Genomic DNA, 24,803 nt, shown 5'->3' on the forward strand with positions numbered 1-24,803 from the left:
GCAACAATTCCGGCGAACATTGAAGTTTCCGGCGACCAGTCCAGTTTTCGGCGAAGAATCCCAGAAACCGACGATCTTCCGGCCAACTTCCGGCGAAATTTCCAGATTCCGGCGAAAATTTCCAGAATCCGGCACCGGTGTTCTTCAGTTTCTAGAGAGAAGGGAGAGAAAAAGGAAGAAGAGAGAGAGAGGGGGAGGAGCGTTCTGTCGAAAAACGGAGGAAGGTGCCTTTTATACCCTCCCAAAACGACGTCGTTTTGGCCTTAAGTAACCCAGAGGATCCGCGCGTTTTGCCGAACCCGACCCGACCCGGGCGTCGACCCGCTTTCTGACCCGCGCGTGCCAGCCCCCCTCCGAGCCGAGCCGCGATCCGAGCCGCTCCAGGTTTTTTTTTTTTTTTTTGAATTTTTTTTTATTTCTTTGTTTATTTGTTTATTTTATTTTTTATTTTTTATTTATTAGATTAGGTTTATGTAATATTCTTTTTATTTATTTTTTATTATTTTATTTTCTTTAAATAAAAATAAAAAAATTCTAAAAAAATATATTTTTAGGGAAAAGTTGAAAGTATCAATTTTCCTTAGAAATAAATTTTCAAAAAATATTTTTGGGGAAAAGTTGAAAGTATCAATTTTTCTTAAAAGAAAAATAAATTTTCAAAATAAAATATTTTTAGGGAAAAGTTGAAAGTATCAATTTTCCTTAGAAATAAATTTCCAAAAAATATTTTTGGGGAAAAGTTGAAAGTATCAATTTTCCTCAGAAATAAATTTCAAAAAAATATATTTTTAGGGAAAAGTTGAAAGTATCAATTTTCCTTAAGAATAAATTTCCAAAAAATATTTTTAGGGAAAAGTTGAAAGTATCAATTTTCCTTAGAAATAAGTTTCCAAAAAAAATATTTTTAGGGAAAAGTTGAAAGTATCAATTTTCCTTAGAAATAAATTTTCAAAAAAAAGTATTTTTGGGGAAAAGTTGAAAGTATCAATTTTCCTTGAAAATCAAAATTTCAAAAAAAATATTTTTGGGGAAAAGTTGAAAGTATCAATTTTTCTTAGAAATAAATTTTCAAAAAAAGGGTTTTTGAGGAAAAGTTGAAAGTATCAATTTTCCTTGAAAATCGAAATTTCCAAAAAATATTTTTGGGGAAAAGTTGAAAGTATCAATTTTTCCTAAAAAAAAATCATTCTTTCCTTCCTTTCTATCTTAATTTTGATTTTGTTTTTTTTCTTTAAATAATCCGACGACGGAGCCTCTGTAAGTGAAACAGTAGTTTTTCTTGCATACTCTTGAGGTGAGGGAATTTTCTCAATTTTCTGCTAAAAGTATTAGAGTTAATTGAGAAAAGTTTCCAATAATTAATTACTTGATAAAATTTTAAGGCTTTTGGATAACACAAATTCAAGCTGGTACCATCTTTTGATGGGCGTTGTGAGGGTGCTATAACCTTCCTCACACGTAATCGAACTCCCGAACCCTGTTCTGGTTAACGGACCTGAACCTATTCTTTTAGGGACCCTTAAACTTAGGTGTTCCCTTGAAGGACAGATTCCATAGGTGGCCAATCGCACCTAGATAAAAAAGATTGGTGGCGACTCCCTAAAAGTCAATGTCTAGCGATAGATCCCCGGATCTAGACGTTATGACAATATTATGAGAAATATTACCTAAGACATCAGTGAAAGCAACTGACTTTATTCAAGAAATAGATGCATGTGCCTAGAATGCCATAAATCTAAAGAAACTAAAAAGTTGGTTGTTTGAGATGTGGCAACAGTAATCAAATGTTATGAAAGTTTTAAAGTTTTAAGCTCAAACAGTGTTCTAACCTTACGCCCTATCCAACTTTTTAACCTATTTGAGGATCCTGTACAATATAACCATATCATTGTGAAAAATGCAAATAAGACCAAGGTCACAAAGTTGGCTAATAAAAAGCAAATTTAAGGCAAAATTAAGAATAAGGTAAGTGTCAAATATACATAGTTTTGAGATTTCAATATTACCAATGTGGCCAACTTTTAAGACAGTTGCATTTGTTATTTTAATGATTGGACCATTAGGTACAAGTATCTTATTTTTGAACAAAGAAGGATCAACAATCATATGATTTTTATAGGTAGTATCAAACAATCAAATATTACCTGATGTAGTAGTAAACATAGCAGAAATATGAGATTGAGATAATACTTGATTGAGCAAAGTTTGAAGATCAATGGTGGATATTGTAATGGTCTCGTAAGTGTTTGGTTTAGTGGTTGTTGTCGTAGACTGTGCAAGGATCATGACCTAGACCATTGTTATGATGATATTTAGCTATACATTTCTTAATGGAATAATTAATCCTTCCACATCGTGAACAAAACTTATGGAAAGTAAAGCTAGTATTTTTTTTAGAAGCAGCAACAACAATAGTATTAGCACCTTGAATCTAACTTATACCAAATCGAGTTTCCTCATATATTAATTTCATAAGAGCATTATCCATAGTTGGTAAGGGATGTCTGCACAAAAATGAAGACCTGGTATTCTCAAATTCATCTCAAAGTGTCATTAAAAATTGAATAAGATGAATTTGATTTCGATAAGTAATAAAATTACCAGCATCACTTTCATCCTTGAATTTCGGCTTAGAATTTTCAAGCATATCCCATAAATGTTGCATTTTAAAATGAAAGTCATTAATCAACTAACTTGGTTCTTGACGAAGGTGAGATAAGATGGTCAAAATATGATATTAATAAGCAAAAGTAATAGAGCGTACCGTGTGACAAGAAAATCCTAAACATCTTTAACAAGTTTAAATCACTCAAAATGTAAATTAATAGAAAAAACAATGGTGTTAGTGAACTATGTCAAAATTCGATAATTTTTACTTTCCCATTCCTCTAGCCAATTTACAAATTTATCATCAAATTTTTTTTCTTTTTTTTTTCTAATGCTTTGCGTTCTATGGTAACAACAAGCCATAATTCCATTCCATTTAGATAACTACACATAACCGTAGCCCACTTATTCTAGTTATTTCCATCAATGATAATTGAGATTGGTTGTACATTTTCTTATTGAATACCTACCATTAAGTTCTTGAAAAAATAATTGAAATAAAGATGTGAGAAGTTATGAATATTGATATAAAAGATGAATCTTGAAGATGGGAAGATAAATAAAAAAAAAATTGAAGCACAAAAACAAAAATGAAGTTACAAATGAAAATCAACCAAGGATGAGAATAAACAAATATTGATTATTCCACGATGATTCACTCTTGGAATGAACCATGAAATCGCCCTGATACTATGAAAAAAATAAGAAAATGATGAAAACTTTATTTTAATGACTTGTATCTTACAATGAGGCTTAAAACCTATTTATACAAAGGTAAAATGTTACAAAATATAAAATACAATAAATAAAAATAATGACTAAATCAATTCCTATAATCACTTAACTAATATATAATATTCTCTAAATCAATATCAAATCAATCCAGAATATTATTGAAATATTACTAGAATATTATTATCAGAATATTACTAGAATATCATTGACATTTTTATTTTTAAAAAATTGTCTTTGTTGAATTATGAAAAATAATTTTTTTCATCTTTTCAACAAAAATCAATTTTTAATCATAACTTTTGTGAGGATTTCAATAGTATTATGTTAAAAATGTGATTTTTGTTTAAAATATATTTTAAAAAATTATTTTTATAATATTTTATAAAAATTAATATATTTTTAATGTAAATAACGTTATTTATATAATCTAAAAATACAATTAAATAAAAGTAAATAAAAAATAATTTTACTTTTTTTTTTAATTTTAAAAGACCTCGGGGGAAGGAAAGTTTTTATTATGCTACTGTCTCACTTTTTGATACTGTTGAAAATATTTAAAAACTCTAGTAATCATATTCCCATAAATCAAATTAAAAAATTAAATTACAAAAAAAAAAAATTTCAAAAAAAAAAAATTTTCCTCTGAACCAAACTCTTCCTGAAACATTAGCTTTACAATTTTGTAAGTATGTTTTTACTATACTTTGACATTAATATAATTACCTTTTATGGGTGGCCATGCTGGTTCAATGTTTATCGGTTAGTAATCCTTACATGAACAGTAGCAAGTTTTGTTATTAGTGGTATGTAAATCTTATCAGTTGTTGCTTCATATTTTTATTGATTGCACAAAACAAAATTGAACTTTATATTAGTATTCAATATCAAAATGTAACATATTTTGCTTAGAAAAATAAAAAGAGTTGCATATCAATTCATACAAAAAAGATCAAATTTTAGTTTAAATCCTGCCATTTTTGTGGAAATGTGTTCTTGACGGAACCAAGCAACAGATAGTGCTACAAAGATGAGTCGGACAATGGCGAGACGAGGAATTCAATTTTAGAACAGCACATTGGGCTGATCTCCATGGCCTTTTATACAATGCATTGCCACCAGATATATGCTCCTGGGGTGACCAATTTATCTCTTTCAGCATTTCTGAGGACAAAGCCTCTGTCAATGTTAAGGCTAAAGTAATTCAAAACAACGAGATCATTGAGATAGATGGCAATTTACTTGTTGCAGCAGATGGGTGCCTCTCTTTAATACGCCAGAATTTTCTCCCAGACCTTAAATTGAGGTATATCAGTATATGTAGCTTAATGTAACTTAGAATTTGTTCCTAGTGGGCAGGCTGCAATTATTAGTTTAAATAATATACTAACACTCATAAGTTACATAGATTCAGCTTAGATAAAGGTCCAATTAAGCTCAGTTATTGTCAAGCCTAGCACTAGTTCTAGCAATTTAACTTATTGAATCAATAGAATTCGAGTATTTTAACGTCTGATTTGAATAGTTTATAAATTTAATCGAGTTTTTATAATTTAATAAATATTTATTATTTTAATTATAAAATTATTATTTTACCCATATATACATATATATATATTAATTTGAGCTTTGGTTTAAATGCAAACACAAATAATCGAATTGAAATTAAGTATAAAAATCGAATTCATTTTTTTTATTTGATAAATGAGTTTAATTGAATGAAATCGAGTAATTTAATTTTTATCTCGAGTCAAATTTGAGTTTAAAAGTTAAAATTCAATTGAGTTTGAGTGAAGTCCTGAGCAGTAAACTTCAAAATGAGTTCATGTTCGAAGTTCTCATTATTCCGGCTCAACTTCATTGCACCCCTGCTTGCAATGCTGCATGATGGGACAAGTCTAATGTTAATTGAAGGTGTTATTCCATTATAAGACCTTAAAGAGTTATGCTAGTTGTGTGTGTTAGCTCTTTCAAACTGAATTTTCTCTTTGTATCTTGATATCTATGAGTTAATCTCTAGCATGGCAACGTTCTTTGCAGGTATCCAGGTTACTGTGCATGGAGGGGGGTTCTTGATTTTTCTGGAAAAGAAACGCAGAAACCATTAAAGGCATCCGGAAAGCAAACCCCAATCTTGGGAAATGCTTGTACTTTGACCTTAGCTCCGGAACTCATACACACAGTGCTTTGTGAAATTCCAAACAAAAGGCTCAATTGGATTTTTTATGTCAATCAACCTGAGCCTGAGATAAAGGTGCTTGCTTGCTCTATCTTATAAAATGTTTTGATGACATCTAAGGTTGTGTGCAGGTTTGATACATGGAAACAGAAGCATTTTAAATTTCTTTAGACTCAGCAGCAAACAAAACTAAAAAGGCCTCTGCAACTTGTGTTACTATGCTTGCAGGGAAATTCTGTTACTATGAAAGTAAGTGAAGACATGATCAATGAGATGATCCAAGAAGCAGAGAAACTTTGGGTTCCAGAGTTTGTGAGAATCGTGAAGGAGACCAAGAATCCTTTCTTAAATGTCATATATGATTGTGACCCTCTAAGACAGATCGTTTGGGACAATGTAGTGTTGATTGGAGATACTGCTCACCCAACAACTCCTCATGGCGTGAGAAGCACAAACATGTCAATTATAGATGCAGCAATTCTAGGCAAGTGCCTTGAGAAGTGGGGAGTTGAAAATTTACAATCAGCTCTGGAAGAGTATCAGTCCATCAGGCTACCTGTTACCTCTGAACAAGTGCTGTACTCACGGCAGTTGGGTCGAATTAAACAAGGCTTAGGTCTTCCTAATCGTGAGCCATTTGATCCGAAGAATGCAACTCCAGAGGATTGCAAATATCTACAACAGAGCAACATGCCGTTCTTCACTAGTGTTCCTTCATTACTTAATTGATTCTATTTTGCACTGTGTTTGAATTCTGAAAAGATAAAAATAAATTGACATTTAAAGTCAAGCATCGTGCATAACGCCTAAGTTGTAAGAGAATTTTCCAGTTATCTTTTCGTAAAAATTACCTTCGGGTGTTATAATATAGATATTGGCCTCTAGTTAACATGAAACTTTTGAACTAATATAAATAGGTAATTTTTTGCTGCTGATCAAAAAATAAAAGCATGTTTCTAGCATTAGTTATAAAATTTATGGAAATAAAGTTTTCTAAATTTAAATTAATTTTGTTGTACTTGAAATTGTTAGAATTAATCTTTGACCACTGAAATTAAGAGTTTAACTTTTAGAGTTTAGCTTCTTGTTTCTCATTTAATTTGTATTTTCTGCCCTTAGATTGATACTTTTGGACTCTGTATTTTTCCTTTATCAACCATTTATTCATTCAAACTTTCATAAAAAAAAAAAAGAAGAAAGAATTCTGCTTGCAATAGGGAGGGAGAGATGGTTGAGAAGACGAATGAGGCAAAGGCAATCATTGCAGGAGGGAGTATTCGGTGTTTCATGGTTCCTGGCTTGGCCAACAATAGCTCAATGGTTCATCGTAGTCTTATCCTATGTACCTGCGAAATTATGTCTCATTTCTTTACCATCGGTTGCTCAAAAATATGACCAGTAATGACAGAAATTAGCACCATCCAAATGGGTGGCTATCCACAGAAAATAGTGAGATAATAAACTTCGTTATGTCACAACCAAACTGATCCCCTTAATCATAATTCAGCTCTGGTTTCGGTAATCGTTTTTTTTTTTTTTTTTTAATTTCTCATTTAACATATGCATTATAAGAACAAAGAAGATGAAACATTTCTGTTAGCTTTAAATTGATTTTTATTTTTAAATGATAAATTATTAAGCTAAATAAGCTTAATCAAGATTTTGAAAAAGATTTATTTAGTACATGTTTTTAAGTTTTATTATTTTGGTACTAAATAAATAATATGATTTTCAAAATTTAAATAAACATTTCCTATGTTTTCTTATTTCTCAAATCAAAATTATCTTTAAACATTATTTATTTGAGCTTAAATGAAAGTCTAATTATTGCTTTTAAAGTGAATTTATCCATTTTAGACTTAATACAATTTTGATAATATTGGTTTTGAAAAATATATTAACTTAAAAAAAGTTATTTTACAATAACAAAGTTTTTCAATATTGAACTTGTTTTTATTTTTTTATATTAATTTATAAAGTTTTAATATTTGAATTTTATATGGTTAGAAAGCTTTTTGAGTCTACTTTCTAATGGATCAAACAAAATTAAAATCCAAATTTTTTAAGAAAAGATTTTGAATTTTTACTAGATACTATGTAATTATCTAAAAACTGCACAATGGATAGTTTTGAAAATTCACTATAACTTTTATACATTGAATTATATGATCAATTTCATATGGATAGAAAAACCCCTTAAGCCTAGTTTCTAAATCTTCAAACAGTTCTTGATTTGGAGTTGTATAACTTAAGATATGATCAAATTGATAAGTAGAGTGCAAAATAAAAGACAACTGATTAACCCAATTGATTTGGTACCAAAACCAATCAATCCCCTCTACTGTAATAGTCAAAATTTGAGTGAAATTCAAGAATCAATCGATTCTCTATCAATAACAATCAATCTCCTATCAATAACAATCGATCCCTTTGTCCCAAGCAAGCTACAACAGCTTGTTTCAAATGAGGAAACATGGTTTTTCATTTCTCAAGCATTTTTAACGACTATTTCCTCAATTCTTCTATAAATTAGGCATTCCAACACATTAAGAAGGTTAATGAATCAAAAGAGCAAAAATTAACAAGCTATATTTTCATTTTCTCAAAGAATCAAGAGTTGTTAGAGCTTAAAATCCATATCTATTATATTTGTTGTATCCAAGCTATATTGTGTTGTTCATTCATCATTTTTTTTTTGTACATCATTAGGCAAACACTTAGCCTTTGAGAGGTATTTTAAGTTTGCATTTCTATTCAATGATTTTGTAATTAAGAGGTAAGGTATCCTTCTAAATTTGTGAGATTAAGAGGTTGCTACTTAGCCTAGAAATGAGATAGTGTTAAGTTCCTATCTAAGCATTAAGAAAAAGATAAAGTTGTAATTTCAATTCAAGAATAATGGATTAAAGCTTTGGTATAGATAACTAAAAGAGAAGACATAGGTACCTTGAGGAGAAAGACTGAATCTCTATAAATCTTTGTGTTTGATTTCTCTATCCTTACACTTTTTACATCTATTATTATTTATATTTGATTCTAGGCTCATTAATTATTGTTGATAGTATCATATTTTCATTAAAGTGCATATTATTTTTAATTTTACATTCACTTGTTTTGAAATCATTGTTTGAAAAGATTTTAGAGAAATCCAATTCACTCTCTTTTTGGATCACCATCTCACCTTAAAAGGTAACGATTGGTATCAAAGCTTTGGTCTCTTTTTATAGGTTTAAACATATTGAGTAAAGATCCTATGGCTCAATTTAGGTTTTCAGATGGTGAAAAGTCCTTAAAGCTCCAATGTTCAATAAATATGAGTTTTGTGAAAGGAGAATGACGATGAAGGTGTTAATAGTAGCTCCAGATTTTAGAGCTTAGAATGTGGTTGAAAAAGGGCTTCAAACTCCTTCCAAAGATGCAAACAACATTAAGCAAATAATAGATAATGTAAAGGTCAAGTGCATTCTGAATGGAGCTTTAGATACTTACTACTTCAACTTGATCTCAAATTGCTCCACCTCAAATGAAATATAGAGGAAGTTGGAGAAAATACATGAAAGGCACATCTCTAATCAAAATGCATCATGTCTTATGGCCTTTGAAGAACCGTTGGTAACCTCTAATTCTATTATTCAAATTCATATACTTTTGATGAATTACTAGAGACTTACAATGAGTTGTATGATGAATGTGAATCAATGATGAGGAATTATAACAAAATAATTTCAAAGTTGAATATAGAGAATAAGTTTTTGAAAAATGCAAAAAATGTTTTAGAAAAAAAATGAAAAGGTGAAAATAGATTTAAAAACCTTTCAAAATAAGTATTAAATTTTTTTTTAAAAACTTTGATAGAAAAAAAAATTGATGTTTTTGATAAATGAAAAACAAGAGTCTTTAGATAAGAGTTTAAGTGCTAAAATGATTAAATGTAATTTTTGTAATTTTCATGATCATATTATACATACTTGTCTCATAAAAAAAGTTTCATTTAAAATTAGACAAGTATAGGTTTCAAAAAGAACAAGAGATATTGTGACTAACTTTCAAGGACCCAAAGCAATTTGGATATCAAAAATCAAATAAGCATTATCTCTTGTAGGTGTGTTAGAGCAACAAGCTACATTGTGATTTTTGAAAAATAAAACTCTAGACACACAATGAAAATATGTAACCTCTAAATTTTTATTTGAAGAGAATTTGAATTTAGTTACCTATTTTTGATGAAATTTGTGAATGCTTAATTGATTATGCAAAATTTGATTGAAATTGATTATAAGACATATGTCGTTTAATCTTGACAAAATATAAGCTTGAATTGAGTATGTATTTTTTTTTTCTCTTGAATATATGATTTTAATATATTTCTCATGCTTGTTGATATTGTGTTTAATACTTACTTGCTTGAGATATATTTTTAGGAGAATTTATGAATGTTCTAATGAATTTATAGGATTACATGTGAATGCTCTTGATATTGAGATTGCATGAATGATCTTGATATTTAGATATTAATTGTGAAATTATTACTAGTGCTTAATGTGATTAAGTGTGTGTTAAACTGTTTTTATATTTATGCACAAACTTAAGGAGAACACTCAAAACTTAACGATTTTAAAAGTTTACGTTTTGCTTTAAAAGTGATTTTTGCTAGAGTCAAACCTTAAAATATGAAATTTGTTTTAGCAAGCTTTTAATTGTAAAATGATTTTGAATATCTTATGTTCAATAATTTAAACTTGCTCAAACAAAAAAAATTGATCAGCTTGCAATAGTTTTTATTTTTCATATTGTTACATGCAAGTTTTAAAAGATTTTAGAGCTTAAAAGAACAAATCTTGTTTTTGGACATACATGGGTATAAAAACCATTTTAAAAATTTTAAATTGTGACATAAAACTTTTGTAAATGATTTAAAGAGCTTAAATTATATTTTTAACATTTTTGTCCATTTTAGTAGCCTTTTTCAAATAAATATAAGGTTTAAGAATTGACTTTTTGATTTCTTTACTTCTAATGCCAAATCATTACTTGAACAATTTTGTTAATTGAAACTTGTTGGAATGGTTCAAGATGGTTAAAAATGAGCTTAACTAGTTTTTAGATTTATTAAGGTATTTTTCAAGCAAAAATAAATTTTAAGGTGCAAAAATCAAAATCCTAGACATATTAAGCTTTGAATGGATTATCTTATTGTACTTTGCATAAATATATTTGTTTGAATGATTTTGGCATGATGAAAATGATTTTTGTGATTTTTATGCATATTGATTTGTAATTGTTAAACATGCCTATGTAACTATGACGTTTGAAATTGCTCCACTTGTTGATAATGTTGGATCTTATGAAATATTATTTAAACTTGATTATTTTATTCTCAATTATTTTAACTTTTGATTTGTTATTTTAGAAATTGATGATCGTTTTGTGCTTAAATCATGTATATTGATGTTTGATTGTTCATTTCTTGATTTCTTATGAAATAGTCTTTAAGTATGCTTTAATTATTTATCCTTATTAATTCAACATTTATTTCTTCTCTTATGTTGATGAATTTATGAACTTTATGTGCTTAAAAGATATATATTGATTCTTTGTTTATCTATTTTTTAGTCAATATATGTGCTCATATGATGATTGGTTCAACTTGACCTTAATACTTGTGATTTGAAAGTGTTTAAATTATTTATTTTTTAATTTATGAAATACTTTAGTGATATGCTTGCTTTTGTGCTTAAATGTTTTATTTTTTAATTTGTGTTTTTAAATTGATAAACTCCTTATTTTTTAAAATAATGTGTTGTTGGTTCATCTATTATTCTTATCAAGTGTGTGCTTATATGAATATGATTGAGTTTTACTTAACATGCTAGCAATATGACATAAGTGAGTGATTTTCTTACGGTGCTTATTTTTAACTTAATCATTGTCCATTTTGACCTATGATTTGTGTTGACATATTTATTTTCTTATGATGAAATTTCTTAAATTTGTTAGGATGATAAATATGTCTTCCTTGAGTTATCAATTTTTACATGGCCTAAAATTTGTCTTCATATATTATTGGTGATTTATTGAATTTACATAAATATTGAATATGTATTATTTGTGTTCATTATTTTTAAATGATCTATAAATGATTCATGTTTTGCACATTGCCTGAGACTTTTGCTTTAGTACTAATATTGAGTTATTTGATGCTTGATTTGATACATGACCTTTAGCGTAAGTTTATAAAGTATTTTTGATTAAATATATCTCCATTGCAATTGGTAACTTATGCTTAGTGAATAAGTTTTCTTTTATCTATAATGACTTAGAATATGAAATTCATTTTCTAACAATTGGTATAATTTTTATCAATTGATTTTCTTGATGCTTCTAATGAAAATCTTCTGTTAATAAATTTTTTAAGTCTATGTTAGGAGAATTTGAAATGAGCATGAATAAGTCAATATTCTTTTTAAAGTTTCGAGTATAGTAAGCAAAGCATTTTCATCAATTAAACCAAAGTACATCAAAGATTTGCTCAAAACATTTGGAATGAAAAATCAAGACCAAATGAGCACATCAATATACCTTGATAAGGATGAAGGTAATTATATTGACTTTATGTTATGTGTCTATACATGCTTGCTTTGATTGTGTGAAAAAATAAGATATTGTACTAGAACATATGAACACATTGTACAAATTAATCACCAAGCCACTTGGTAGATATTGTTTTAATATTTTGAAATCTTGGATTAATTAATTTACCTTCATTGATATTCATGCCTAGTTCTTAATTGTTTTGATGAGATTAATAACTTTTTAATGCATGAATATTTGTGTAAGATGAATCTTTGAATATGGATATGAGTTGAATATATTAATTTCTTGATCTTTCAATTGCCTTAACTCATAGATTATGAACTTACATTTTTGAAAGTTTATATACATGTTCATTGATTTAGTTCATTGAGATAGTATGTACCATATTGTGTCTAAAGGTTTGCATATTTTTTGGTATATTGCTATATATGTTTTGAAATGTTTTAGCATATGCTTGTATGATTTTGTTTGAAATAAATATATGTTTGATTTCTTACATACGCTTAGATTAAGCACATTGCTATACATTGAAATAATTTGAATTATATTTGAATAATTATGCTTTTATTATTTTATTGCTATAGCATACGTATTCATCATGTTTAAAAAAAAAAACTTGCATAATTTTTTGTTATAACATGATGATTTGAACTTTATTGCTCATTAATATGCATGTTTTTATTAAATATGTATGAGCTTATGATTTTTGTTTGGATATGAATGCTTACGAAAGATTGTTTTTTGTTACCCCAGACTTATTAATTGAATCTTCCATATACATTTGCTCTATGAAAATTGTTGAATAAAATTGCTAAAGATTTTTTGAACTTTCATATATGCTTGTTATGTGTTTATCATTTATATAGTTTGTACCTTTCATGCAAAATTAAGTGTGCTTTAAATTGATTAATTCTTTTTTTGAAAGGAGAAATCTTAAATACAAAATTGCTTGTTTTGTTTTGTAATAATAATTAGTATGCTTTGTGATAACATATCTTTAACAATTTATATCCTTAACAATTGGTATGAGCTTATATACATGTTCTTGAATTTATACTTAATTGCTATTGATGTTTTAGGTTCTAAACACATCTTACGATAATATGATTTATGAGTAGGTTGCATAAATTTTATTATCCTTTTGCTTATAAATTTCATGTGGTTAGGTTGAGTGGATGATTTTATACTATAACATTTTAATTGGATATACTTATATTTTTGTATTTGAATACATGTATATAAACTTTATTGTGCATATTACACATGATCACATGCATTCAAAATACTCTTAATATTATTGGTATTGAGCGTAAATTGATCTTTCTTTCTTTTGCTATTACAAAAAAAGAGAGAGTCTATGAATATTTTTTCTTGTATACTTATAGCAATTGGTATAGGAATTTTAAATTTTGGTATAAATAGCTTAAATAAAAAAGGAGAGAAATATTTTATGAATATATTTACTAATGATGCCTCGTTGTATTTATTTGCTCTTTAATATGCTTATATCTTTTTATTATGACAAAAAGGGAGAGACAAAAAGGAAGAGAAATATCATATAAACAAATTTGCTTGTGTTTGACATGCATATGTTTGATTGTGTTTATTTGATATATTTGACTAATATATATTTTTTGAATTGTGTTGGATTAGGATGCATGAATTGAAGGAAAGTTTTGCCATACAAAGTTTAAAGAGAGTTTTTCAAAATATTTTTCAAAAATCTTAAATGTTTTGAAGAAAGTTTTTCACCAAGCAAATTTATAAAGTTTAAGGAGAGTTTTTCAAAATATTTTTCAAAAATCTTAAATGTTTTAAAGAAAATTTTTCACCAAACAAATTTATTTTTAATTTTTGTCATATAAAAAAAGAAAGATTGTTAGTCTTGAATTAATCATTTTTTTGAAATGACAAAACATTTAGCTAAATAAACTTGATCAAAATTTTAAAAAAGATTTATTTAGTACATATTCTTAAGTTTTTTTATTTTGATTTTAAATAAATAATATAATTTTCAAAGTTTAAATAAACATTTCTCTATATTGTTTTATTTCTTAAATCAAAACTATCTTTAAACATTATTTATTTGAGCTTAAATGAAAGTCCAGTTGTTATTTTCAAAGTAAACTTATTCATTTTGAACTCAATACAATTTTGATGATATTGGTTTTGAAAAATAAATTAACTTAATAAAGTTATTTTACAAAAATAAAGTTTTCCAATATTGAACTTGTTTTAGTTTTCTATATTAATTCACAAAGTTTTAATATCTAAATTTTATATGGTTAGAAAGCTCTTTGAGTCTACTTTCTAATGGATTAGACAAAATCCAAATCCAAATTTTCTAAGAGAATATTTGAATTTTTACTAGACACTAAACAATTGTCTGAAAACTGCATAAAGAATAGTTTTGAAAATTCACTATAATTTTTATACATTGAATTAGATAATGAATTTTATATAGATAGAAAGCCCTTTAAGCATTGTTTTCAAATCTTCAAATAGTTCTTGATTTGAAGTTGTATAACTCAAGATATGATTAAATTAGTAAGTATAGTGCAAAAAAGAAAATAACCAGTAGCACTGTTCATCCAGAATCATTCAATATCCAAAATTTGGCTAACCCAATCAATTGGGTACCAAAACCAATCGATTTCCTCTTATGTAATGGTAAAAAGTTGAGTGAAATTCAAGAACCAATCGATCCCTTATCAATACCAATGGATTCCTTTATTCCAAACAAGCTCCAATAGCTAGTTTCAACACATGGTTTTTTATTTCCCGAGCATTTCCAACAATAATTTTCTCAATTTTTCTATAAATTAGTCATTCCAACACATTAAGAAAGTTGATGAATCAAGAGAAAAAAAAACCAACAAGCTATATTTTCATTTTCTCAAAGAATCAAGAGTTGTTAAAGCTTAAAATCATTATATTTTATATTTATTGTATCTAAGCTATATTGTGTTATTCATCCATCATATTTCTTTGTACATAATTAGACAAATATTTAACCTTTAAGAGATGATTTAAGTTTGCACTTCTATTCAATGATTTTATAATCAAACGGTAAGATACCTTCTTGAGTTTGAGAGATTGAAAGGTTATTACTTAACTTAAAAAGTAAAAAAAATTAAATTGGTACCTAAGCCTTAAAAAAAGATAAAATTATAATTTCAATTTAAGAATAATGAATTAAAATCTTGGTGTTAATAACCAAGAGAGAAGACGTAAATTTCTTGTGAAAAAAGATCAAACCTCTATAAATCTTTTTGTTTGATTTCTCTATCCTTACACTTTTTACATTTATTGTTGTTTATATGTGAATCTAAGCTCATTAATTATTGTTGATAGCATCATATTTTTATTAAAGAGCATATTGTTTTTAATCTTACATTCAATTGTTTTAAAATCATTGTTTATAAAGATTTTAAAGAAATTCAATTTACCCCCTCTTAAACCATCATCTTACCTTAAAAGTTAACAATTTCCAAGCAAGTTTTTACATAATTGCCTACTAATAACAACTGAAAAAACCAATTAATTTCAATAGCACGACTTAATTCATCCTCTTAACCTTAAATCATGGTTTCCGTAATAAAAATTTTATTTTTCATTCAACAAATGCTTTATAAAAACAAAAAAGAGGAAACACTTCCAAGCAAGTTTATACATACATGGCTACTTACAATAAATAAAGAAAAAAAAACGTAAAGTTCATTTCTGGTAACTGATCCATAAAACAGGTTTCACTGTCATATAACCGAATTGTTAATTTCTGCTAAGATAATGAAATTACACTGATTTTGCAGGCCATGATGCTTGAGCTGACATAATTATACCTACAATCACTCCGAACAGTCCAAGTGCACTGCCAAAAATCTCAATCACAAGAATCTTCACAAAAAGTGAGGAATTTTGAGCATCAGACAGTGCACAGCTGCTTCCAATTATTTCGACGCACAACCTGTCACCAAAGCAAACCATAAGTACGGGGAAATAAGCAAAATGTTCATTAGGATAACTGTATTTAAAGTTTAAAGAAAAAAGGATAGAGAGCTGAACCCGCAAACAAGGTTTGCAAAGCCAACAATAATTCCAGAAGCAAAGATTGCATATCCTGCTCTAAGAGACTCTGGCGCATATATTTGTGATGAAGGAACACTCTCTAACTTTGTTTGTAAAATAATTGCCACAATAACACCATATATGGCAACAGCTTCACAGAAGATTACACTGCAATAAGAACAGTATTGATTACCATTTCAACAGGCATTGCAGCATTTCAAATAAAGAATCACCAAAGCTGTGAAAAGTTTAACTAAGATGAGAACAAAAGTTAAGGTACCATCAATTTGAACAAGTCCAGTTGAAAATATTGAACATATTTAGTATCTTCAATCCTATTTGTTCTCCATTAGTCCATCCACCCAAATTTACAACTAATCCACCAGACATTACATGAATTAAGCAAGTTAAGTAACCGGCAACTTCTCACACGTTTCAATAGCAGGCAGGCCATCTCTAAATTTGCCAGGTAATATCTGGGAACAAATAAAAAGGATCTATACACAAGAAAACTAAATTACAGCTACTCGTGTTATTCATGCTGGATGTTAAGAAAACACCCATCCTTCCTCTCGCCTTATAGCTCCATTGAAGTTCCAAGCATAAGCATTATATAGATCCAGGTTTAGGAATAGACCACAAACCCAAAAATAAAAGTGGCCCATAATGTTCATAGTTTCACCTTATCTGATTTTCAAATGCAAGTAACAAAATTTGATTCAATAGAATAAATCTGAAAGAATAAAGCATAATTAAGGGCAATTTATTTACAGACATAAGAACAAACTTAATTAATAGATTACGGTTTACGAATAATAAGAAACAGATACATTCCCAAATTAAATCACGCAATAACAGTAAAGAAGAAAAATTACCTGATGAGATTCTTGGAAGTGATTCGAGGAGCTTTAATAGCGGCACCAATTAAACTACTCCCAGTTATGTAAATTCCCCTACGAATATTTAAAAAAAAAAACAATTTAACACATGTTTCGTAAAATTATGCCTATGATCTAAAGAAAAATTTTGAAAGAGAAGGATACCAGGCGGCACCGAGGACGGAGACGCCGATAGCGATGGCGATACCGACGGCGGAGAAAGTGTAAGGTGAAATCTTGACGAGAGCGGTGGACCAGGAGCTTGAATCTCCTACCATTGATGCTCCTGACATTTTCTTTTTTATTTGCTTTACTCCTTGATTGGATGATTCGCTGCTCTTTCGATTGATCTGATGAGATTAGGGTGAAATAGAAGAGACCTTTCTGCGCTTTTTTGTTCCTTTTATTTTTATTTTTTTAATTTTGTTATTTTAGTCCGACTTGGAAAAGAAAAGCACGAAATTTCGTGCGTTGGACGAGACGATGTCGTTTCTGTTAGATTCTCAATTTATCCTGTTTGTATATAAGGCGGGGACAACCTGTTTACGGTGAGACAAAGTTCGACCTCATTCAAAACGATAATAAAGGTTATTAATGTGCCATATCATAATATATACAAAGCTAATAATTTTTAATTAGAAAATGAAAGCCATTAAATGTAACTGACATTATAAATAAACCACAAATATAAAATAAAAAACAAACATTACTCGTTTCTTTTGGTATTATGTACTAAGATAACGTTTGAATTAGATTAAATTTAATTAATTTTTTTAAATAATGTATGAAATTATAAATTTTTAAATTTTAATTTTAATTTAAATTGAATTTTTATATTATTCGAATTAAATTTTTTAATTTAAATTTAAAATTTTAATATTATTTTAATATTATTTTTAATATGTTTAAATAAATTTAGGTATAAAATAATTATTTTTATTTATAAAAATTTAAAATATATAAAAATTTAATAAAATATATAATTCAATTTGAGTTTTATTTTTATTTTTTATTTTTAACTTAATATATATATTTAATATTCGAATTTAATTTGAATTAAATAAAAAAAATTAATTTAAGTCAAATTGAACATTCAATTTGAGATGATGAATCAAGCTGGGATTAATTGAACTAAACATAGTTAAGTGACGGAAATGGTGAATCAAGCTGGGATTCGGTCTTTCGATTTAGGATGAACTATGGATTAATTTTAGAAAGTAGACATTCAAAAGAATTGCTAGAGTAGTGTCTCTTCTAGCCTATAGGGACGATCGGCTAGTGTGGGAAGCTGATAAAAATGGATGCTTATCTGTTAAAAGATTAAATGCTGCCTTGGGACCACAATCGACCACACAGCCAGAGGTGTTCCTTTCAATGATGACTGCTTGTGCTTGTGGTGTATTCGTATAACGAAGATTGCTTTCATTTTTTTTTTTTTTTTTTTTTTGTTATGCTATAATGTGTTATGGAAGATTTGGCGCTCAATTTTAAGTGGTAGGGGCTGCTATGTGTGATTTCCAATTCTATTGATGACTTTGTTTTATATAATGTAAAGAGGTTCCTTTCTTTGGAGTGATCAAAGAAAGATGGCTTATGATTTGGGGTGCAACGAGGTGGTCTTTGTGGACTGTTAGGTACGAAACAGTATTTAAGAAGAAAAATGGGAAAATGATGAGATTATTTTTATTATTAAGTTGAGGTGGGTTTGAAACGCTGTATCAAGACTATGGAATGTTTGGTTGACATTCAAAAAGGTGGGCATGTTTAGAGGTGAAATTGAAAATATTATTTTTAAGAATTTAATTTTTTGGTAGCAGAGATAAGGTGGTTTTGGTTGAAATAGTATATGCTTCATATTGTTTTATGGTATGTTACGTATAGATGGATTCTTTGACCTTAATCAATTTTTCTGACTAAAGTATTAATAAAATCTATCCTAAAAAAAATATTAAAAATACAGATTTTATTTACAACCCGTCAGTGGTCAGGCTGTATTTAAACAGACAATCTATAGTCGAATTGCCTCAGCCGACAATCGCCACTTACTTCAATGCACTTCAAGGCGTTTAGGAGAGCTATGGTCACCTTGCCCTTTCCCGGTAGCTAGCGTTGGGCACCTAACTACTAACTAGCTAGTTAGCCACTCAGTCAGCCTCCGATAATAAACTTCGCTGTAACATTTGCGATGGATATCACGATGAGAGTTATGCGAAATCAATTGGCAGTTATATATTTGGTTCAATAATAAATGAATGAATTAATCTCTAATGGATTCTACTAGCTACGTTCTAATTTTTCACTGTTCAAAATTAATTACACCTCAAACCCTCTTTGTGTAATCCCTTTGCATGATTAGAATCTCCAAATTACCCTAAGTTATTAGAAGGACAAACATGTGATTTGCCCTGAGACAAACCAAACAATTTTCAAGGATCATGCAACTCTCACTTTTCCCTATACATAGAGTTAGTTTTGCTCTCTGTAAACATGAAAATTAGATGGTCCCCTTCAAACCCAACTTTTATCACTATAAAGTATGCAGCACCAACAAAAGAAATTTCACAACCTCGATTATCTCTAAATAGCGCACTAAAAATGGCCGAGGGCACATTCATATTCATGGTCAAACGCACTGTGGTAAGCACAGGACCGGTAGAATCCGGAAAATTTTGCCACTTATCTGTTCTTGATCGCCTTATGGAACAAAACCAAGTGAAGATTGTTTATTACTATCCATCTCGGGGAGATGTGGAGCCTGGAGAGTGGATCGAGAAGCTAGGGGACTCGTTCGCGAGTGCGATTACTAACTTTCCTATAATTACTGGACGATTACAGAAGAACACGGAAGGGCATTGGATAGTGAAGTGCAATGACGGAGGAGTAAGAATGATGGAGGCTAAGGTGAAAGGGAGTGTGGAGGATTGGTTAAAGAATGTGGATAGGGAGAAGGAACTCAAACTTGTTTATTGGGAGGATATGTCCCCCAAACCTTATTATTGGTCTACATTTTATTTGCAGGTGACTGAATTTGAAAATGGTGGACTAGCTATCGGCTTGAGCTGCACTCACCTCCTTGCTGATCCCATTTGTGCCACCATGTTTTTCAAGGCTTGGGCTGACACCACCCTCTCTGGAATTATGTCAACTCCTCCCTTCTTCTATTCATTGCCGTTATCAAAAGCCGACAACAAGAACCCAAACCAAGGATCCTATACTGACTTGATTGACTACTATAAATCTTCTATTGAGAGGCCAACTCCTTTGATCACCAACCAAAAATATGCCACCATAACTTTATCATTCACGGACCCCATGGTGCGTGATTGTATTGCCATGGCTCAAGCCACAAGTGCATCCGATAAGTCTCGCTCACTGGCTTTTGAGGCATTGGCTGCAGTTTTTTGGGTATGTCTGAGCAAGATCAAAGGAACCAATGGAAGGCTTTTAAAGATGTCGCTTTGTTCAGATATGAGAGATGTCCTTGGCTTGGATCAACGGTTTTTCGGAAACTGCATGGTTTATAACAAGGTTCATTTAGAATCTGCGGGTGAAAACATGTTACCTGAAGCTTCAAAGGCAATAGGAGAAGTGATGAAAAAAATGAATGCTGAAGGGATCAAGGATTTGATCTACTGGTTGCAATGCAATGATAATCAAACTGTTCCATTGATGAATGGTTATGATTTTATGTGTGCTAACTTAGAGGGAGTGAACCCATATTTGGCCACGTTTAAAGATAGGATCGAACCACTTCGGGTATCTTATTATGTGGAGCCAGTGACTGGACCCGGGCAAGTGTTGATATTTCGATCAGCGCCAGGTGAAGGTCCATTGAGCAGGGTTGCCATGGCTACACTACCGGAGGATGAGGCGGCTAAGCTATGTGAAGATGATCTCATTCAACACTTCTCTCCAACTGTCCTGATGGGAACAAACAAAAACTAGCTATATATACGTATAGTATCTATCAAAAAGATTGCTTTGAAGTAACTGGGATATCCTCATATCCCTGAATATGAAATAATTGCTTTGAATTAGTATACTCTCAACATATATTCCAGTTTAGGATAAATGAAAGGGTCTTTGAGTGCATCTTTTCGTTTCAATATATTGTCCCCAAAGAAAGGCTTGCAAAGCTTAGCAACTGCATGTACTTCTCATCCTATTAGTTTAATATTGAATTTTTACAACGCCATTGGTTCTTGGTTTTATAATTAGTTTTTTTTTTAATTTATTTTATCAAAAAATGATATAAAATAATAAATCAGGTTTAACATAACGTTGTTATTTTGTAATAAGGGTTTATTCAAATTCCCTTTCTTCTTAGGCTTCTTCACTGTACAAAAAAATATAAAATAAAATAATTATGATTATAATTCACATATATAATACTTTATTAATATATTATTCAATATTTTATATATCTCCTTAAATACATGACTCTAGTTCTTTAAATATTATAGAAACTAATCTTTTATCAGTATTTGCATTTTCTATTAATAGCCAAAAGGTACTTAAATTTTTTTTAACAAATTAAAATATTTTAGAGTGTATTTAGATGAAAATTTTTGAAATTTTAAAATGAAAGCATTGTAAAATGAATCAATTTAAAAATTCAGCATTATTTAGATAAATAATTTTTTACTATTGGAATTTGATGATATAGAAAAAAATATTTATAAAAATAACAATGATATTAGAGTAAGAGATAAGAGAAAGGTAAAATATAAAAAAAAATGCAATATGAGTGTAGTTAGATTTGTAAAAATATATAAATATGATTAACAATATAAAAATAAAAAAATCTTAAAGTTAAATAAAATAAAGTATTTATTTCATGATGGATCATAAAATACAAAACAACTTAATTTTTAGTATAATAATAATAATAATAATAATAATAATAATAATAATAATAATAATAGTAGCAATGTTCCAAAATCAAAACTAGCTAAATCCCAAAACAACCTTACAATAGGCCAGAAAGTACAAGCCATCAAGGCCTAAATGTGGGCCTCTTCATATTGGGTTTAAAATTTAGCTCTTTATTAGTCATTTAATCTTCAACAATTACAAACTTTCATTTTAATATTACACATTTTAAGAAGGAATGAAGAATGTGTTTTTTTTTTTTTTTTTGGAAGTGAGGATTGAAGGTTGTGTTGATCCATATATAGGCTTATACCACGCATGAATGTTAGTAATTTAATCTTCAATAATAACAAACTTTCATTTTAATAAGGAATGAAGATAGTGTTTTTTTTTTTTTTTAACTGAGGATTGAAGGTTGTGTTGTCCGTATATAGGCTTATACCACGCATGAATATTAGTAATTTAATCTTCAGCAATAACAAACTTTCATTTTAATATTACACATTTTAAGAAGGAAAGGTAGTGTTTTTTTTTTTTTTTTAAAGTGAGGATTGAAGGTAGTGTTGATCCATATATAGGACACTAATTTAACTTTATAAAATGTAAAGGTTAAATTATGATAATAGTCTTTATACTTTATCGAAATTTAAAATTTAATCTTTTTACTAAAATTTATAAAAGTATAATTTTTATATTATTTTAATTTAATAATTTTAGTTTAATTACTAATTTCGTTATTTATTGAAGTTCAAACAACTGGAGGCAGTAGCAGGTCCCTCGTTGCATTCACCTGATGGTCTCAAACATCCGGCAATCGTCACCAAGACAACTAAAGGGGAACAAAAATAAAATCATTTCAACTTGGTTTAATATATTTAATGAAGGAACTTAAAACAAAAATAATGAAAGCTTGAATAAATTAATGATGATTAAATGATCAAAGAATGAACTCTTAATTTGCTTGGGTTATTCAGAACACATGTATCTATCATTGAGAAAAAGTTATTAATCTATATCATAGTCCTAGCTATCTTAATTTGAATATCATTTGGCTCCATACCCTAAATAACTTTATAATGAACAATGAAAATATATAGATGCAAGCTGATTCTAGAAGATAAAGTGAATAGAGAAAGAGAGAACTTCCTATATGTTAACGGCTTCAATTTATAGTTTAATTAATCAAATTGAAAATGATGTTTAACAACTGAAATTGCAATATATTTAATTTTTATGGCAGTTTGCGTCTTGGAATCACAAGATTTCTTGGGAGAATAATATGCTCAAACTATGCATCACAAATTAAAGAATCCTTTGAATTAAGTCGGTGAGTTTCCATTTTTTATTATTTCATCTTTATTTTTAATTTTTCATCACAAAACTCTTGAAATAATTCACCCACTCCAAATTAATAATATATATATATATCAACCCACAAATCACCCCATCCTAAAAAAATTCATGGCCAAGCAGTAGCAATACATATACTCAAAAGACCAAAAAAAAAAAAGTCTTTAGTCAAATTTTTTTCTATATAAAAATTAAACCACAGACATTGATCAATAATTAAAAAGAGTATCATCTAGTAGATATTCTTGCCATATTACTAAATATATACGTTAATGATCTATATACAACCAGTCTTAAATATGTTTATATTTTAAAAATTATCGAGATTCGAAAAAAAAAAAAAACACTGTTTAAGTTATTCTTTTAATTTTTTATCATTTAGGGTTTTTTTTATTAATTAGTAGTAATTAATTAATTTGATGTTAGGATATGGGTGGCACATACACCATAGTAAGATAGATTTTGAAGCAATTTTTTTTTTTAAATTAATTATTAATGACTGGAATCACATAATGTGCAACCCACTTGGATGCTTGTACCTTAAACAATATAATAGTAGCAAATAATAATTTATTTGAACGGATTTTAATTTCTCCGTAGCTGTGGGGATTTTTTTACACATGGGACATATGATTATGCGTATCATCATTGACGTTTTTGGGCGTTCTGATCAATTGGTTGCAAAAATAAATGGGGCATCATCGATTTTGTGCCGAATTGCTTAATTTGGACATCAAATTGGAATCTGTTGCTTCTCAGTGTTAATTGAATTGAAAATCTTAATATTTGTTTATTAATTAATTCTGACTTTTGAATGTCATCTTTTTCAAATATTTCTCAAATTTAAAAAAAAAAAAGTTACCGTCGAAAAGAGATTGTAAGTATTTTAAAATTTAAATTTATTAAATATCATTTTTAAAAGTGATTATTTAAATCAATTAAAATAAATTTTAAATTTTAAATTTTCTTTTGCATACCTAAATTCTAAATGTGATTTGTGTAATTTTAAGAGAAAATTGCATCAACTTCCTAAAGTTAACCTAGACCTAGATATATCTATCGACATTTTTTAATTTCTTAATTCACTCTTAATCTTTCAATTTTTATTTGTTTAATTCATCATTTCACTTAATTCGTTTAAATCCTTTTTAATTTATAATCTTCAGGAATCTATTCGATATCCATGTCCATTTGAGCTAATGCTAAATTAGCAGCCCTCAACATATATTTTTAAGCATCATATTTTTGCTTTTAAACTATAAAATTTTAAAAAAGAGAACCTTAAGTATTTCAAGAAAAAAAAAAAAAAAAACACCTAAAGAACGATGGGTGCCATTCATTTTGATTTTAAAGTTAAGAGAGGAGATATCGCTTGAGGTTGTAATTGACAAGCTGACTTCATGACTTTACTTGAGACTAAAGAGAGAATATATACGTTAAATCTAGGATTACCAAAAAAAAAAAACAGAAAGAAAGAGAGAGAGATAGAGACAATCCAGCTATATAGGACATGGTGCAATTAT

General features: G+C 28.6%; 3 protein-coding genes across 3 annotated transcripts; 2 read left to right on the plus strand and 1 right to left on the minus strand.

Moving 5' to 3' along the window:
* Positions 1-4,345: 4,345 nt before the first annotated feature.
* Positions 4,346-6,247, plus strand: LOC111285742 (FAD/NAD(P)-binding oxidoreductase family protein; the record flags this gene model as incomplete). Its single annotated transcript, XM_089761583.1, is given in 6 exon segments — positions 4,346-4,383; positions 4,385-4,645; positions 5,380-5,429; positions 5,432-5,511; positions 5,513-5,593; positions 5,747-6,247. Coding segments are annotated over 6 exon segments (1,011 nt in total), but the record flags the coding sequence as incomplete, so codon positions are not given.
* Positions 6,248-15,701: 9,454 nt separating this feature from the next.
* On the minus strand, positions 15,702-17,480 carry LOC111285229 (V-type proton ATPase subunit c''1-like). Its single transcript, XM_022874557.2, has 4 exons — positions 17,224-17,480; positions 17,056-17,133; positions 16,178-16,348; positions 15,702-16,079 (listed from the first exon to the last, which is right to left on the minus strand). Exons 1-4 carry the CDS (start codon positions 17,349-17,351, stop codon positions 15,908-15,910), a joined length of 549 nt encoding a protein of 182 aa, XP_022730292.2. The 5' UTR covers positions 17,352-17,480; the 3' UTR covers positions 15,702-15,907.
* Positions 17,481-19,662: 2,182 nt separating this feature from the next.
* On the plus strand, positions 19,663-21,252 carry LOC111286365 (HXXXD-type acyl-transferase family protein). The gene has a single exon (XM_022876285.2). The coding sequence runs from the start codon at positions 19,678-19,680 to the stop codon at positions 21,001-21,003; it is 1,326 nt and encodes a 441-aa protein (XP_022732020.2). The 5' UTR covers positions 19,663-19,677; the 3' UTR covers positions 21,004-21,252.
* The last annotated feature ends 3,551 nt before the right edge of the window (positions 21,253-24,803 follow it).

This window comes from Durio zibethinus, chromosome 6 (genome assembly GCF_047325235.1).
Source record: "Durio zibethinus cultivar Kanyao isolate XHJ-2024 chromosome 6, ASM4732523v1, whole genome shotgun sequence".
Classification (NCBI taxonomy): Eukaryota; Viridiplantae; Streptophyta; class Magnoliopsida; order Malvales; family Malvaceae; genus Durio; species Durio zibethinus.